We start from the raw sequence: 16,675 nt of genomic DNA, 5'->3' as shown, positions 1-16,675 counted from the left end.
TGGGTGGCTCAGCAGTTAAGCATCTGCCTTCCGCTCAAGGCATGATCCTGGAGTCCAGGGATGGAGTCCCACATCGGGCTCCCTGCATGGAGCCCGCTTCTCCCTCTGTGTATGTCTCTGCCTCTCTCTCTCTCTGTGTGTATCTCATGAATAAATAAAATCTTATTCCTAAAAACTATTTACTCCTCTGTTAAATCTATCACACTTTTTTAAATTGGTGATTATATAATACATTTCTTTATTCTAAACATAGAAATGAGCTAAGATCTAATGCTTTCACAGACCTACCTTAAAAAGTCCACTTATATGGTCATTCATGGTCTGCCTTTACCACAATTTTCAACACTCTCCCAACTTTACTACTGTCCCAAGTATCAGTAAATCTCTTCATTCCATTCATCTCTTATTGAACATTGGTCTTACATCATAATAAAAATAATGATCTTAATAAATAGAATAAAGTATCACTAAATGTTCCTCTATGGTTCAGAGTTACACCCTGATGGAATGCAATCACTCTAAACTTTGATTCTCAAGTATTCCAAACACAGTTCCTTACCTCAAGCTCCACAATGAATGTAATGTTACATGCAGAGAAATACAGCAGCTTCTATTCACACTGCAGCTTTCTAGTTCAGGATTATCTGAGTTACTTAAAGGTCTCATATATTCCCTTTGCCAGAAAAAAATTTGATAGATGATACCAAACAGATAGTGTGCCTACTTAGACCTCCACTCCTCAGTTTAACGGCACTTCAGATGACCATGGGAAGGCTCCTAAGCTCTAAAAATGCCTGCAGTTGGCAAGAATTAGGTAAAGCTACTGTTTTGTTTAAGCACGGGACTAGTAAATGTTCTCTAATAAAGTTACTCCAATTCAAATTTTGTACAAAACTTGGACTGATCAAACAAAAAACTTCAGCGTACCAATGAAAAAATGTACGGCGCTATTGATAGACTGGGTCATTGACACACTGAAATGACTGGGAACCCATGGTTTAGGGCAGGGGCCAAAAAACTTCTCTGTAGAAGGCTAGAGAGTAAATATTTAAGCTTTTTGAGCCAGATGGCCTCTGTTGTAACTACTCCCTTGCCACTATAGTATGAAAGCAGCCAGGTAATATGGGGGAAAAAATGGGTGTGGCTGTGTTCAATAAAATTGCACTTATAAAAACTTTATTTATAGTCCCACGGGTCACAGTTTACCAATCTATGGTATAGGACATCAAGCTAAACGTGTTCTGACTCTAGAACATCTCCAGCAGGTTTTTTTTTTTTTTTTTTTTTTTTTTGGTTTAAGCTAAGTTCCTGGTGTTGTCTCTTTTTCTTAAAGGGTGAGGTGGGGGAAGGGGGCAACTTCTTTAAATTAGCTGACAATTTTAATCATGTTTTTTACAATGAAAGAAAGTGTGTAAATACAAAAGAGAAGCAGTTACAAATTCTAGATAAAGGCAGAAGAGTTACACACAAAATGATTTACAAAGTGAGCTATATGGATTTAAAACCACCTTATAAAGAAAGTTATTAAGTTGTGAATAAAGTTTAGCTACAAGAATTTCATCAAAAATATTTTCATTATAATGAAAAGCTGAAAACAGCCTATATATGCTACATCTAGACTAGTTAAATAAATAATGGTACATCATACAATGCCACCATTTAAGATAATAGAAAACATTTATTGATTAAAAAAAGATACTTTTCATGTGGTTATTCTTTAAAAGCAGGTTACAAAGCTGAATGTACAGTATGATCCCGTTTTTGTGAAAATAATGTACATATATACAAATAAGCATACATAAAACCACCTGGAAAAATAAACTAACCTATTTACAGTGGTTATCATGGACTGTAAAATTATGATGATGTTACCTTCCTCTGGCTTACTTGTAATCTCTTAATTTCTTTAGAAACATATATAGATATGGTAATAAAATTGTTTTTAAAATACAAACTAAGACCTCAAATAGGTACAGCATTAATTAAGTTAATGTTTCCAAAATAAACTCTCAAAGTAGAGAAGCTGCATCAGTTCTTAGAACTTCAAGTAGTGATTTCTCCTCAGTCTCCAAATGCTAGCTATAAGGGGCCAAGAAAATTTAGGAATTACATATAAAAAATAAATGCATAAAATAAGTTAGTAAGTGTCCTCAAGCAGTGAGTTACTACAGAAGTCTGAATCATATTTCACCTGAACAATCAAGAATGTTTACGATACCATTCCAATTTATCCACTTTATATACACTGCCTCTGGCTCAAGATTTGAATAGAAAAAACAACTATTCATGCCACTGATGAGAGGATCTTCAATCACCAACATTGGGGGGGAAAGAAGAAGAGGGGGAAAAAGTCACACTACAATGTGATGGATCTCAAAATTCCATGAGAATTCCATATTCAGGGTCCAAACACATCTGTAAGAGACTCAAAGGTCAATTAATTGTTATTATGGCAAATGCTATATCAATCTTAGATGGGCTACAGTTAATAGCCAGTATAATTCTGGACCACCTCCCTGGCCCATCAAAAAAATAAAACTCAAATAGTAATTCAATAAAAACTATGTTTTCAAACAAGTCTATGAACAGCACTCACAAAACAGCATTGTAGCAGAAAACAAATACAGATAAAAATGTTACAATTTTATGAAAAATTTTATATGCACCTAGACAAGGGCTCAAAAGAAAAAGCAAATAATTTGCTAGGGTGGTGGGACTGCAAGGAGTCTATTATCATTGCAAAACCAGACCAAGAAAATCCCATTATCATTACATGGCCAGATCAAGAAAGTTTTAAAAACAGAATGCAGTCATTAACCAAATGTAATTTATTCCTAGACAAGCTACACTGTTTTCAACTAGGATAAATCAAAGTCTCAGAAACATGTACATTTATAAACCACCCAATATCTGTACAAATACCTTACTACTATACTAGTACTATATCCAATATTCAACAGGATCAGATTGTGAAAACTCACCATTCAGGCCCAAAGTTCAGTGTCTGTGTTTCCGCTGCCATTATTTTCCGTATTTTTACAATAGATTTTTATATGTGGAGAAACCTGTTAAAGAGAAAAATATCTCCATACAATTAATCAAGAGTAAATGCAGAATCCCAATCCAGAAAGTCTAGCTAGAGTTTTTTTACTTATTCCCTGGCTCCTCTTAACTAGAGCCACCAGAATGGGATTTTTTAATCCCTGTTTATAACAGTATAGCAGGCAAAGTGAAATTTATAAATCCACCTTACATTTCAATTCACTGTCTTCTTATGTTTATCTGGGGAAAGGGGGCATGGTCTAAGATGAAGCTGATCAGATAGGTGGGAACACACCATGCAGGGCACCAGGGACCAAATTAAGGATCTTCTTCATTAGCCATTGAGCAATAGGGAGTAAATGAAGGGTAACAGATTTACATTTTAATTTATATTATTCCCTTGCAATGGCTCTCTAATCACCAGGAGGTATATGAAAGATTCTTAAAATAGGCATCCTCCCTTTCTATCTTATAGTTTCTGCTACAACTCTCCCCACTTTGTTTAGCATGTTTACACACTAGTGATTCTTTTTAAAAAATTTATCTTGAACCATCAAGTTAAAATAACTCAGTAATAAATTTCCTAAGTGACCTTTCAAAAGCCATTTTAAAATATCAGAGCTTAGGGGATCCCTGGGTGGCTCAGCAGTTTAGCGCCTGTCTTTGGCCCATGGCGGGATCCTGGAGCCCGGGGATCGAGTCCCACTTCGGGCTCCCGGCATGGAGCCTGTCTCTCCCTCTGCCTGTGTCTCTGCCTCTCTCTCTCTCTCTCTCTCTCTCTATGTCTATCATAAATAAATAAAATATTAAAAAATATATATATCAGAGCTTAAAGCGAAATAAGTCAGACAGGAAAAGACAAATAGTGTAGGGTATTACTTCTATATGGAATCTAAAAACACCATACTCAGAGAAATAGAGTACAGAGTGGCAGTCACCAAGGGCTGGGAGGCAGGGGAAATAAAAATAGGGAGATATATGGTCCAAGGATACAAAGTTCCACTTCTGGGGATCTAATGTACAGCAAGGTGATTACAACTCATAATACCATATTATACACTTGAAAGCTGCTAAGAGATTAGATCTTAAATGTTCTCACCACAAGAAAGAAATAGTATGTGATGGAATGAGGTTATTAGTTTTACGCTAAGGTGGTAATCATTTTGCAAAATATAAACATATCAAACCAACACACTACATATGCTTTAAACCTAGACAATATAATGTGTCAATTATATCTCAGTAAAGCTGGGGGGAAAAAGACCTCAGAGCTTAAAAATGAGAAATACTATAAATATTATAAATATATTGTAAATATCTCCAAGATAAAGTCATATTACCCTGACTCTTATTTCTATTTAGAAGATCTAAAAATAATTAACTAGAAAAAAAAATGCTTCAGGGTGCCTAGCTGGCTCAGTTGGTAGAGCATTCAACTCTTGATCTTGCGGTTGTGGGTGTAGAGATTGCATAAAAATACTAACCAGAAATTAGTCAAAAATGCAGAAAAGGCAAAATAAAAATATGTTAATGTCCATAATCAGCTATTAATTTGTCTACCCTGGGAGGGGAGGAGAAAAAGGGAAAAACTCAGCAGGGTGGGGAAAAAATAAAAGTAAATAAAAAATAATTTATCTGTCCCCCTTCCTGGAAGGTATTTCTAGCCCTATTTCAACCCTGAGGGAGGTTATTCAATCCTAGGGAGACGCCCATACTCTAATTTAACCCTGATTCTCTGCTACCTGACCCCTCAAGCTTGTACACCAGACTAGAGCTGAGATCAACTTAGTGCCCTCCCCACCTCTTAAGCAACTGGTGATTGCAAAAAAAAAAAACCACTTAAGACACATGGTTTTGCACATTTTAACCTCTCTGAAATTAGAATACATCTTAATTAGTATCCTGTTACAACTGCTCTCAGCTCAAAGGAAGCTGTCATTGTCCAGAATAAATTTGGTCATAACCATTCATATTATCATCCTTTCAACTGTATTGTTGCTAGTATCTGATTTTTAAAACTGCTGCTTAAAATGTCTTCAAAAAGATTATAAAATAATTCTAAATTGAAATGATATGTAGTATATATAAAAGAAAGAAAATACAGCAATGGGATATTAGTGAAGTAAGTTTTCATCATCAAATAAATGATTCTAAGTGCTTTACAGAACTTGAGGAAAAGAACCAAATGCAGATGAACTTTGTTAGAGTTTCCTGCTGAGACTGGACAACGCACAACCCACATGTGGCCACATGCAGTAGCCCCAAAGTACTTAAAGAGGGAAAAATTAAACAACTTAGACTGCTTTTGAAAATTTCAGAAGCACCAAATCACTGAATTTTAAATTGATGAGAAAACAATGGAGCATTCCCCCAAGAAACATTTCATCATTAATACCCTTAATGACATGACCCTAAACTGATAGGGAGAGGAAGGAGGAAAGAAATTTCCATAATCCTAAATTCTTCATGATGTAGAAGAGTCAGACATAATATGTCGGAATCTGAGGAATATCTTAACAATTTATTTCACTTCTATTTTCTCTGTAACATATATATAAAATATATATCATATAATAAAATCTATTAGACTTATTTGCTAAATAAGTTTAAAGGAACTTTTTTAAAAATGTAAAATAATGGGCACCTGACTGGCTCAGTCAGAAGAGTATGTGACTCATGGAGCATCTGGGTGAAGCGTCAGACTACGGCTCAGCTCGTGATCTCAGGGTCTTGGGATCCAGTGCTGCATCAGGTTCTCTGCTCAGCAGGGAGTCTGCTTCTCCTTCTCCTTCTACCCCTCAATCAGCTCATGCTTGCTCACTCATGCACACACGTGTATGTGCGCACATGCTCTCTCTCACAAATAAAACATTTTTTTTTAAAGATTTTATTTATTCATTCATGAGAGACATGGAGAGAGGAAGAGGAAGAAGCGGGCTACCTACAGGGAGCCCAATACGGGACTCAATCCCAGGACCTCAGGATCACCCCTGAGCCAAAGGCAGATGCTCAACCACCCAGCCACCCCATAAATAAAATCTTAAAAAAAAAAAAAAAAGAACATGTAGCTCTTGATCATGGTCATGAGTTCAAGCTCCATGTTGGATGTAGAGATAACTTTAAAAAAATAACAATTTATGAAAAATGTTTTCTGAATCTAAAAAATGTCAAATAAGAGCTGTCATAGACTACCAGACTAAAAGGAAAAAATGTAAAATAAAAATTTTAAGTAATTAAAAAACTGTGGCAGAGCTTACTTCACAGTATGATTTCTTCCTTAATAATACATGAAGACACTCACTGGTGTGCTCAGGCAGCTCAGTTAGTTGTCTGCCTTCAGCTCAGGTCATGACCCCAGGGTTCTGGGAAGAAGCCCTGCTTTGGGTTCTCTGATCAGTGGGGAGTCTGCTTCTCCCTCTCCCTTTGTGCTCACATGCACACTTTCTCACTTTCTCTTTCTCTCAAATAAATAAATAAAATCTTTTTTAAAATGTTTTTTAACAATCTCACAACCGATGCACATTAGATTCAATTAAATTATGGTACATTCCAACTGAAATGACTTGTCAAGAGAGTGTTGATCAGACTCCAAGTAAGTACCCACTGTAAATCAATACAGGTATGCTGCTTACAAATCAGCCCTGTGACCATATTTGGCATAAATCAATTCAGTGTGCTTTTAAAAAGTATGTGGACCTACATCAACTAAGAGGCTTTATTGTAATACAAAACATCCTGAAGGAGTGTTTTTACTACCATTTTAAACCCCATCTAGCCAAATGTTTTATACTCAAACCCTGTGGAACTTTGACTGCTGGAAAACAGTCAGTTTTATATTTATGCTGAATTTATAAAGCAAGTCAAGATTTTAACCAGACTGAATTTACAAGGCAAATGACTCTCAATTAAAAACTGAATTATTTGATAGTTGTATTAAAAAAAAAATTTTTAATTCCCCCTTTCAATTACTACCACACAAGTCTTGGAAGCACAAAATTGTGTGAGCACCATTACTACAAAGAATGCCAACGGAGTCCTTAGAGTTGTGTAACACCTAACCTTCCCAACTGCAGGGAGCAGTCTTGAATTACAGGAGAAGCCTTAGACTAGACTTAGACAGTAAGGAACAAGCAAGGAAATCCTGTTCTGGTCCTCTTTACCATTCCACCTATAAACCTTACAGGTAGTGCAAACATTAAAAGCTATTCTTTTTAATGTCCTAGGCTGGAAACCTAACTACCATTTATAACATGGTTTCCATTAAGATTTCTGAAGAGCTCTTGAGGACCTAAGAATAATAATCTACGTGACTTAATTATCAACTAAAGACACCTACATTACTCAGAATGGTCTTCTACTTGTTCTCCTTTATAAATTAAAAAAGGAAACCTAAGAGTCACAACCATTGAAGAAATCTCATTCAAAAGCTTATAGTACTATAATCTCTAATTCTGAATTCTCCACCTCAGACTGCCCCATCCACATCCATTTAAATGAGCCCAGTTCTAATGTATTTACATATGTACTAGATAGAGTATCTTACTCAATACCTCTGCATTATAAATTAGAATGGAAACTGGGTGTATTTCTCAATTGTCCTTTCTAAGGATGCAGTGAGGTCCTGAAATGCATAGGGTTCACCTTGAGCTACATGTTGTCACCATCAGAAAACAGCCCTGAATTTTCACAGCAAGTCAGGATTTGAACCAGACTCTGGATGCTGTGCTCTACCTTTCTAGATTGCCTTTTCTTGAAACTCTCCTCCATGACCAGCATTGCACTGGTACTGTTTTTTCCTATCTTCATTTCCTTCCTATTTAGTTGCTATTCCCTAGGGAAGCCCCTCCCCACACACACCCACACTGTGATACAGATTTGATTTTTTTCTCCCATGACCCAGATGCTATTTCCAGCTGCCTGTTCCACCTAGATATCTACCTCAACAAAAACTGATCAAGGTACCATTGTTCTCAGAGTTCAGTAATTAGCCAGGCTCAAAAGCACAGAATCATATGCAACTCCTTCCTCATTGCTTCCTTATATCCTGTCATTTTTGTCTCAAATTTGGTCAATTTCCTTTTCAAGATTTCTCTTGCATTCTTTCATTACAGTTAAGCCTTTGTTAACTCACGTTTGGATTATTACAATGAAATTTCTAATCTGTTTCCCTGAATCACTAAGTACTCACATCCAACAAGATCAATCTTCCTAACGTACTATTCTGGTCATGCTTACCCCTCTGTAAAATGGTCAATTAAACCTACCTACCATGTATGGTCAAAATTCTTGGTATTTTAGGTCCCCACCAATCTGATAATCCCTACCTTCTCAATTCACCTCCGAACTCAAGGCCAAATGAGAACTTTATACTCTCCACTGCATTCTCCTTCTTCTTCTTTTTCTGTGCCAATCCTCTGCCCTGGAAGGACTGCCTTGCCCTCCCTCCCTTACAATGACCTGCATAAAACCAAAGATCCATTCAAGTATCTACTCCATTTCGTAAGTAGAAGCAGCACTGGTCCCTCTGGAAAGGAAAATCTACACAGAGGATGCAGAAGTGGAATGGAAACTACAGGAGTCAATATCAATGTACAGTGCTTTTTGAATCTGTATATAAAGCTTGAAAGTAAAAAGAAAATTGAAAAGAAATAAAATTTGAGAGGAAAAACACTCATAGTTTTGGTCAAAATCAACACACCTGAGGAAACACCCCAAAAGACCATTATTATAGACCTTGAACTCCACTACAGAGTGAGGATGGGGATGAGAAAACAGATTTGGAAGTAAATCTACATAACTGTAACCAAAAACTGAATGAAACTATCCCAAAGTAGAAGCCAAGTGGGGACAAGCTCAAGGGATAAGAACAAAGCCCAGCAAACACAATGCAGGACGATACTGGCAAGAAGAGAAAGACCACATAGTTAGAGATCTCCAGCACTAATCTTTCACCCTATCATGGACTCTCACTTTCTCCATGTTCACTGACTCTAACAGATGGGAGAAAGAGCCAGGGTCTCTGGGGAGATTATCTATCAGTTCAAAAGGGCTAAAAACTAAAGTGAAGACTGGTAAATCAGTGGCCATATTATAGAAGACTTAGTATATTATATCCCAGGGGCAATGAAAGGCTATAAAAAGATTAGGGCAAGAAAATGTCTAGGATAAAACTTGTATTTTAGGAAGATCAAGGTGCCAAGAGGAGAATGAATTATCAAGAGCTAAAAGGAAAGGTGAGGTGTTAGAAATAGAGCAGATATTGTGAAAGCCAGACCTACATACCTATAGAATGCTGATGACAACAAATAGTAACTATATTCACTGACATAAAAAGACGTCAACAACATATTAAGTGTTCAAGGCAGGTTACAGACTACAGAGAATATAACATTCAACACATTCTAAAATATATCCTTAGTGGATATATATAAATATGCCCTAAAATGTTAATATTTACTTCTGAACAGTGGAATTATGGATAATTATTTTCCTAGTAAGTTTCTAATCTGTGTATACAATAAAGAACTGGCACAATTCTTTTTCTATAGAATTTAAAAGTTTCAAACACTGAAAGCAAAAAAGATAAAGATTGTCTCCTACCAATGAAGTCACTGGTGATTTGTAAAGTAGTTATAGAAATGTGGTGAGAGGAGGCATCTGGCTGGCTCAGTCGGTAGAACATGGGACTCTTGATGTCAGGGCTGTGAGTTCAACCCCCACATTAGGGGTACAGTTTATATACATACATACATCAGAAAATGTGTGTTCAAGCAGAGTAGTAATTACATAGAGACAATAGGAGTAAACCAGGCTAAATGGTCATCACCCTAGCAAAGAAACAGAACAGGCCATGAACAGAAGAGAATAAAGTTTCTGATTCTGCCTACTGACACTGCTACTTTTATGCAGGGAAATATACTAGTAACCTCAGAGGGCTAAAGAGACAGCAAAATTATCAGGGCAGAGTGGGCTTCAGTTACCTTAATAACACTGAAAAACATCCTATGAACAATTTAACATATGAAAGGTTTAACACACAAAAATGACACTTCAGAAATCTCAGTAAAAGTTCTTGGAAAGGAACGAAACCATGAGATTGGGTCAACAGAGAAAAAACTCAGTGGTTACGAAAATGAGACAAAAAAGATAAATAACCACATGGACTTTCATTCATCTCATGACCAGTGATGACAGTAACACATGGCACAGTGGAGTTAGCAGGCTTCAAGAATTCTGAGAACAAGTCCTGGTCCTATCATCTCTGAAATATAGAAGCATCCAAACCTCTGAAAAAGTAGTTGGAAAAGGACATAAAGTGTACACAATGACGTAAAGTGCTTCTTTTTTTTTTTTAATTTTATTTATCATGACAGAGAGAGAGAAAGAGAGGCAGAGACACAGGCAGATGGAGAAGCAGGCTCCATGCAGGGAGCCTGACATGGGACTCGATCCCAGGTCTCCAGGATCAGGCCCTGGACTGAAGGCAGTGCTAAACCTCTGAGCCACCCAGGCTGCCCAAAATGCTTCATTTTCTCACAACCTAGCAGTGTCAAGAAGCCAGATAACTTCTGGACACATCCAATCACTATGAACACGGAAGGAGCTACAGATCTATGTAGTCTAAGTCCTAATTGGAGAAACACAGCAGGAAGAAGCCAAAGTAGAATCAGAATCTGAACAGCAGGGGGATCCCTGGATGGGTCAGTGGTTTAGCGCCACCTTCAGCCCGGGGTGTGATCCTGGAGACCTGGGATGGAGTCCCATGTCGGGCTCCCTGCATGGAGCCTACTTCTCCCTCTGTCTGTGTCTCTGCCTCCCTCTCTCTCTCTGTCTCCCATGAATAAATAAAATAAAATCTTAAAAAAAAAAAAGAATCTGAACAGCAGCTGATAGTTCAACTCTGAAAGTGTTCCATGATACTGCTTCCAGAAGTTGCGACGTGATTAGCTACCACTACTAATAACTCAAAATATGTACTCCTTTAAAACTTCCTAAATCTGGAACGCCTGGATGGCTCAGTGGTGGAGCACCTGCCTTTGGCTCAGGGTGTGATCCTGGGATTCGGGATCAAGTCCCACATCGGGCTCCCTGCATGGAGCCTGCTTCTCCAACTCTGCCTGTGTCTCTGCCTCTCTCCCTATATCTCTCATGAATAAATAAATAAATCTTTAAAAATAAATAAATAAAACCTCCTGAATCTTATAAAAATTATCTGCTGCTGCAAATCTCCATCTCCTGGATATGTAAAACTTACCCCCCCCCAAAAAAAAATATGACAAATCTGGAATGAAGTCCAGCCAGTACTATGCATAGTATACCAAAATGAACACCTAGGAACCTGAATCTGCCCTGACACTTCTTTACATCCATTTTCCCAAGGGCAAAGAAAAAGAGCTACCCTTCCAGCACTCTTCACACACACAGTCCCAAATAAATGAAGACTTCTGTCCCTATTCCAGCAGCAAACTATTTTTACCTGAGCCAGATCTGGATTAAGATAACACAAGATTAGTAGCTCCATTAGTGCGAATTATATCAACCACTTCAGAAAATAGTTTGGCAATATTTATCAAATCTAAATATATGCCTACCTCCCATGATCCCATAATACACAGCTAAATATATATTCAAGAAAAGTATCTACCAAAAGACAAAGATATTCATAGTAGCTTTATTCACAATTACCAAAAACTGACATTTGGCTACTATGTTTATCACGGCAAATAATCACCAACAGATGGTGATCCCTGGGTGGCTCGGCGGTTTAGCACCTGCCTTCGGCCCAGGGCATGATCCTGGAGTCCCGGGATCAAGTCCCACGTTGAGCTCCCTGCATGGAGCCTGCAGGCTTCTCCCTCTGCCTGTGTCTCTGCCTCTCTCTGTTGTCTCTCATGAATAAATAAATAAAACATTTTTAAAAAATTACCAACAGATGAATAAATAAACAAATTGTAGTGGAGCTATCAAGGAAAGGGTGGTATGCCAGAGAGAGCACTGAAGCTCTGCACCCCTTCCCATATACCTTGCCCTATGCATCTCTTCCATCTGGCTGTTACTAAGTTAGGTAACATTAATAAAGAGAAACTGATACCATGTGCCTCCTGATGTGATGCACTGAGAAGAACATAGCAATATTTGTTACATTCCTGAGAATAATGCATAAAGTGAAGCTTATCCTGAAAAAACATCAGATATACTCAATTGATACACAAAATCAATCATCTATACTCTCCAGAAATATCAATGTCATAAGACACCAAAAAAAGGGCAGAAGAATCATCCCAGATTAAGGGAAACATGGAGGTATGAAAACCTAGGTGCCTCTGATTCTTAATTTCATCTTGAACCAACTTTAAAGGACAACTGTAATAAAAGAGTTCTGGATTAAGTAATAGTATAATATCAATGTTAATTATGACTGAAAATTTTACTGTGATTATGAAGGAGAATGTTCTTATTTTTAGAAAACAACACTGAAGGGGTACCAGGGTGGTTCAGTCTATTAAGCGTCTGTCTTCTGCCAAAGTCATGATCTGGAGGTCCTGGGTTCAAAGCACCAAGTCAAGCTCCCTGCTTCTCTCTCTCCCTCTGCCCCTCCCCACCCCCAACCCCTGCTCATGCATGCACATGGGTATTCTCTCTCTCTCAAATAAATAAAATCTTAAAAAGGAAAAAGAAAATAACATTAAATGGGTACCTGGCTGGCTCAGTTGGTAGAGCATGGGATTCTTGATGTCAGGGTCTTGAATTCAAGCCCCACACTGGACAGAAAGCTTACTTAAGAATAATAGGGGCACCTGGGTGGTTCATAGTTCAGTCAGTTAGGCATCTGTCTGACTCTTGATTTTAGCTCAGGTCATGATCTCAGGGTTGTGAGATCGAGCCCCATATGAGGATCATGTGCTGGGTGTGGAGCCTGCTTAGGAGTCTCCCTCCCCCCACTGCCCACCCCCAAAATGATTCAAAAATTAAAAAAAAAAAAAAAAAAAACTACCACCACTGAAATATTTACAGGAAAAGAAGCATGACGTCTGTATCATACTCTCAAATGGAACAGAAAAAACTTACATAAAATGTAATATATTATTTTAAAAAGATATATTATAAATTATGTTAAGAATTACATGTGTACATACATACAAAGAGAAAGGAATAATATAGTAAATACAGAAAATGTTAAAAACTAGTGACTGAACTAAATGAACACAAAAAAAAATCTTAGCAATTTTCAGCAACTTTTCTGTAAATTTGAAATTATTTCAAAAAGAAAAGTTAAATTGCTCATAAAACAAAGCACTCAGCAATAAAAAGAAAAGAATCAACTACTGATACAACAATACTGCATGGATCTCCACAGACATCATGTTCAATGAAAGAAACCAGCCACCAAAGAACACAGGCTGTGTGATTCCTTTGATAAGATGTTCAATAGATAAACTAATCAAAACGTGACATAAGTCAGAAATATGCTCATAGGGAAGTAGAACTAATGACCAGGAAGGAGAAATATGCTCTGGGGTACTAGAAATGTTTGCTATACGGATCTAATACAGTATATACACATGTGAAACTTTTCCAAGTACACACCTAAGATTTGTGTACTATTTACTATATTTTATACCTCAATTTTAAAAAGGTTGAAAAAGGGGGCTCATGGCTGGCTCAGTCCGTAGAGCATGCAACTCCCTTTTTTTTTTTTTAAGCAGGCTCCACGCCCCACATGGAGTCCAATGTGGAGCTTGAGCTCAATGACCTTGAGATTAAACCTGAGGTGAAATCAAGAGTCAACCACCCAACCAACTGATCCACCCATGTGCCTTTTTTTGTTTGGGGTTTTTTTTTGTTTGTTTTTTGTTTTTTAGCAGGCTCCATGCCCAGCACGGAGCACAACACAGGGCCCAAATTCATAGCCCTGAGATCAAGATCTGAGCCACTATCAAGAGTTGGAGGCTTAACCTACTCAGTCACCCAGGTGCCTGGAGCATCCAACTGTTGACCTCGGGATGATATATTGAAGCCCCATAATGGGGGTAGAGCTTACTTTTAAAAATTAATAAATAAAATAAAATGAAGCAAGATTCAGTCACTAGACTAAAATATGTAGGTCTCAGAATGCATTTTTTTTTCTAACTTCAGAAAAAAGCTAAATAAGACAATGAAAAGGAACCATGAAGGAAGATCCACACACACATCACTCATCTTTATAAAGAAAGGAAACAATCATAAAAGCAGCACATTCACTCTACAGAATACAGTGCAACATACATTCTTGCACACAAGAGTGTAATTACTCATGTCATTAAACACAAAGAGAAGACAGCAATGAAGAGATACTAGTGAGGTGAGATTAATGGTTTTATCCCTATTTTCATAATCTGCAATAATATTCTTCAATAATTTTTATTACAAAGTAGATCTTAATTCTCACAAAAAGTGTCTGCCTGGTTTGTATGAAATACTTTTACAACCCCAACATATATGTCATAGAAAGTTAGTTAATACTGGGGTGTCTGGGTGGCTCAGTTGATTAAACGTCTGCCTTCAACTCAGATCATGATCCAGGATCCTGGGATAGAGCCCCACATCAGGCTCTCTGCTCAGCAGGGTGCCTGCTTCTCCCTTTCCCTCTGTCCGCTCCCCCGTTCTTGCTAACCTCACGCACTCCCTCTCAAATAAATATAATCCTTAAAAAAGAAAAAGAAAGTTAATATCCTTTTGAATATTAACAGTTTTGTTTTTTTTTAAATTAACTCAGTTTTAAAAACAATTTTAAGAGGGTGCCTGGCTGGCTCAGCCGGTGAAGTATACAACTCTTGATCTCAAGGTGGTCAATTCGAGCCTTACTTTGGGTGTAGAGATTACTAAACAAACAGAATTTTTTTTTGACATTTTTTGACAGAAATAAAAGGAAACTCTTCTCCCCATTAGAGCAGAAAACACTTTTTCCTTTATCTGATCTTCATTTTTAAACATGCAAACTTTTTTTTTTTTAAGTAGGCTCCAAGCTCAATATGAGCTTGAACTCCCAACCCTGAGAGCAAGAGTCAGATGCTCTACTGACTGAGCCAGCCAGGTGCTCTAACATGCAAATTTTTTATTATTATTATTATTATTTGAGAAAGAAGGCAGGAGAAGAGAGAGGGCAGGGGGTGAGGGAAAGGGACAAGCAGACTCCCCACCGAGCACAGAGTCCAACACCGGGCCTGATCCCAGGACCCCAAGATCATGACCTAAGTTGAAATCAAGCACTCAACTGACTTAGCCACTGAGGTGCTCCAACATGCAATCATTTTTTAATAATTTTGAAAATATGATCTGTTAACATATTTATTGATGACAAAACTTCATGAAGCAAAATTAGGCTTCAATTATTCATTTTATTACTAAACAGTTAACCCCAGGAAAAGGAACAGAGAACTTTTTTCCCAGAAAAATCATCAAAAATCAAAAGAATTATCTATATCTATCTGGACCATATATTATATATGAAAACCTGGCAAAATACTATTTATTTCTATATTAATTACCCTTTGTATGGCATATCTTCAAAAAAATTATAGATTCTCTGCTGGCTTTTCTCATCCTAAAAGAAATTTAGATTTCTAATTTACAGTGTTGAGATAAGCATTGTAATCCAGCACAATTTGAATAACTACCCATGCCATGAAACTAAGATCAGCTGTATTCCTAACAGCCCCAAAGCAAAAACAACCCAAATGTTTATCTACAGATGAATGGATAAATACTGTAACAGTTATACCTAACATTCTCAGCAATAAAAAACTAATTACTGATACATGCAGCAACATGAATGAATCAGACATTATGCTGAGCAAAAGAATCCAGGCCCAAAAAGAATACATACTGAATAATTCCATTTATGTAAAATCCTAGAAGCAGCAAAATCTAACAGAAAATAGATTCTGAACAGTGGTGGGGGAGGGAGAATGACTTCAAAAAGTAGAAGGAAACTTCCATGGGTGATGAAAATGTTACATATTTTAATTGTGGTGACGTTATTCAAGAATATATATTTATCAAAACTCATCAAAATTGGGACACCTAGGTGGCTCAGCAGTTGAGCATCTGCCTTTTGCTCAGGGCCTGATACTGGAGTCATGGGATCGAGTCCTACATCAGGCTTCCTGCATGGAAACTGCTTCTCCCTCTGCCTAGGTCTCTGCCTCTCTCTCTGTGTCTTTCATGAATAAATAAATATAATCTTTAAAAAAAAACTCATCAAAATGTAACTTAATATGAGTGTACTTAAAATGAAGGTATTTTATTCTATGTAAATTATACTTCAAAAAAAAAGGTGAATTTAAAAAAAGACTAAGCTTACTAAAAATAGACTGCCTCCCTCAGAGAGTAATGCACTCTAAGAGTAACATTTTATATGTTAAATGATCTTTTTTTAATTGATTAAGATAAATGTTAGGGGTACCTAACCAACTCAGTGAAGCATGCAACTCTTGATCCTAGGGTTCTGAGTTCAAGCCCCACATTGCGTGTAGAGATTACTTAAAAATAAAATGTTACATAAAGTTTTGGATAAAATTTAAAACTGATGAGGCACCAGAGTGGCTCAGATAGTTAAGCATCTGCCTTCAGCTCAGGTCATGATATCTAGGTC

The 16,675-nt window shown here is 37.2% G+C and overlaps 1 protein-coding gene across 7 annotated transcripts in view; it reads right to left on the bottom strand.

Moving 5' to 3' along the window:
• The window catches only part of GIGYF2 (GRB10 interacting GYF protein 2), a 136,238-nt gene that overhangs the window by 105,270 nt on the left and 14,293 nt on the right, over positions 1-16,675 (bottom strand). For all 7 annotated transcript variants that reach the window (XR_012016751.1, XM_072796704.1, XM_072796708.1 and 4 more), the window contains one exon: positions 2,982-3,065. Coding sequence is in view for 6 of the 7 variants with exons in the window: in XM_072796704.1 (XP_072652805.1) it covers positions 2,982-3,022 (41 nt within the window). In the remaining variant the exon portion in view is untranslated. The remainder of the gene's footprint in view (positions 1-2,981; positions 3,066-16,675) is intronic.

This window comes from Canis lupus, chromosome 24 (genome assembly GCF_048164855.1).
Source record: "Canis lupus baileyi chromosome 24, mCanLup2.hap1, whole genome shotgun sequence".
Classification (NCBI taxonomy): Eukaryota; Metazoa; Chordata; class Mammalia; order Carnivora; family Canidae; genus Canis; species Canis lupus.
The sequence above is the reverse complement of the archived record's forward strand: the minus strand, read 5'-3'. Positions and strand labels throughout refer to the sequence as shown.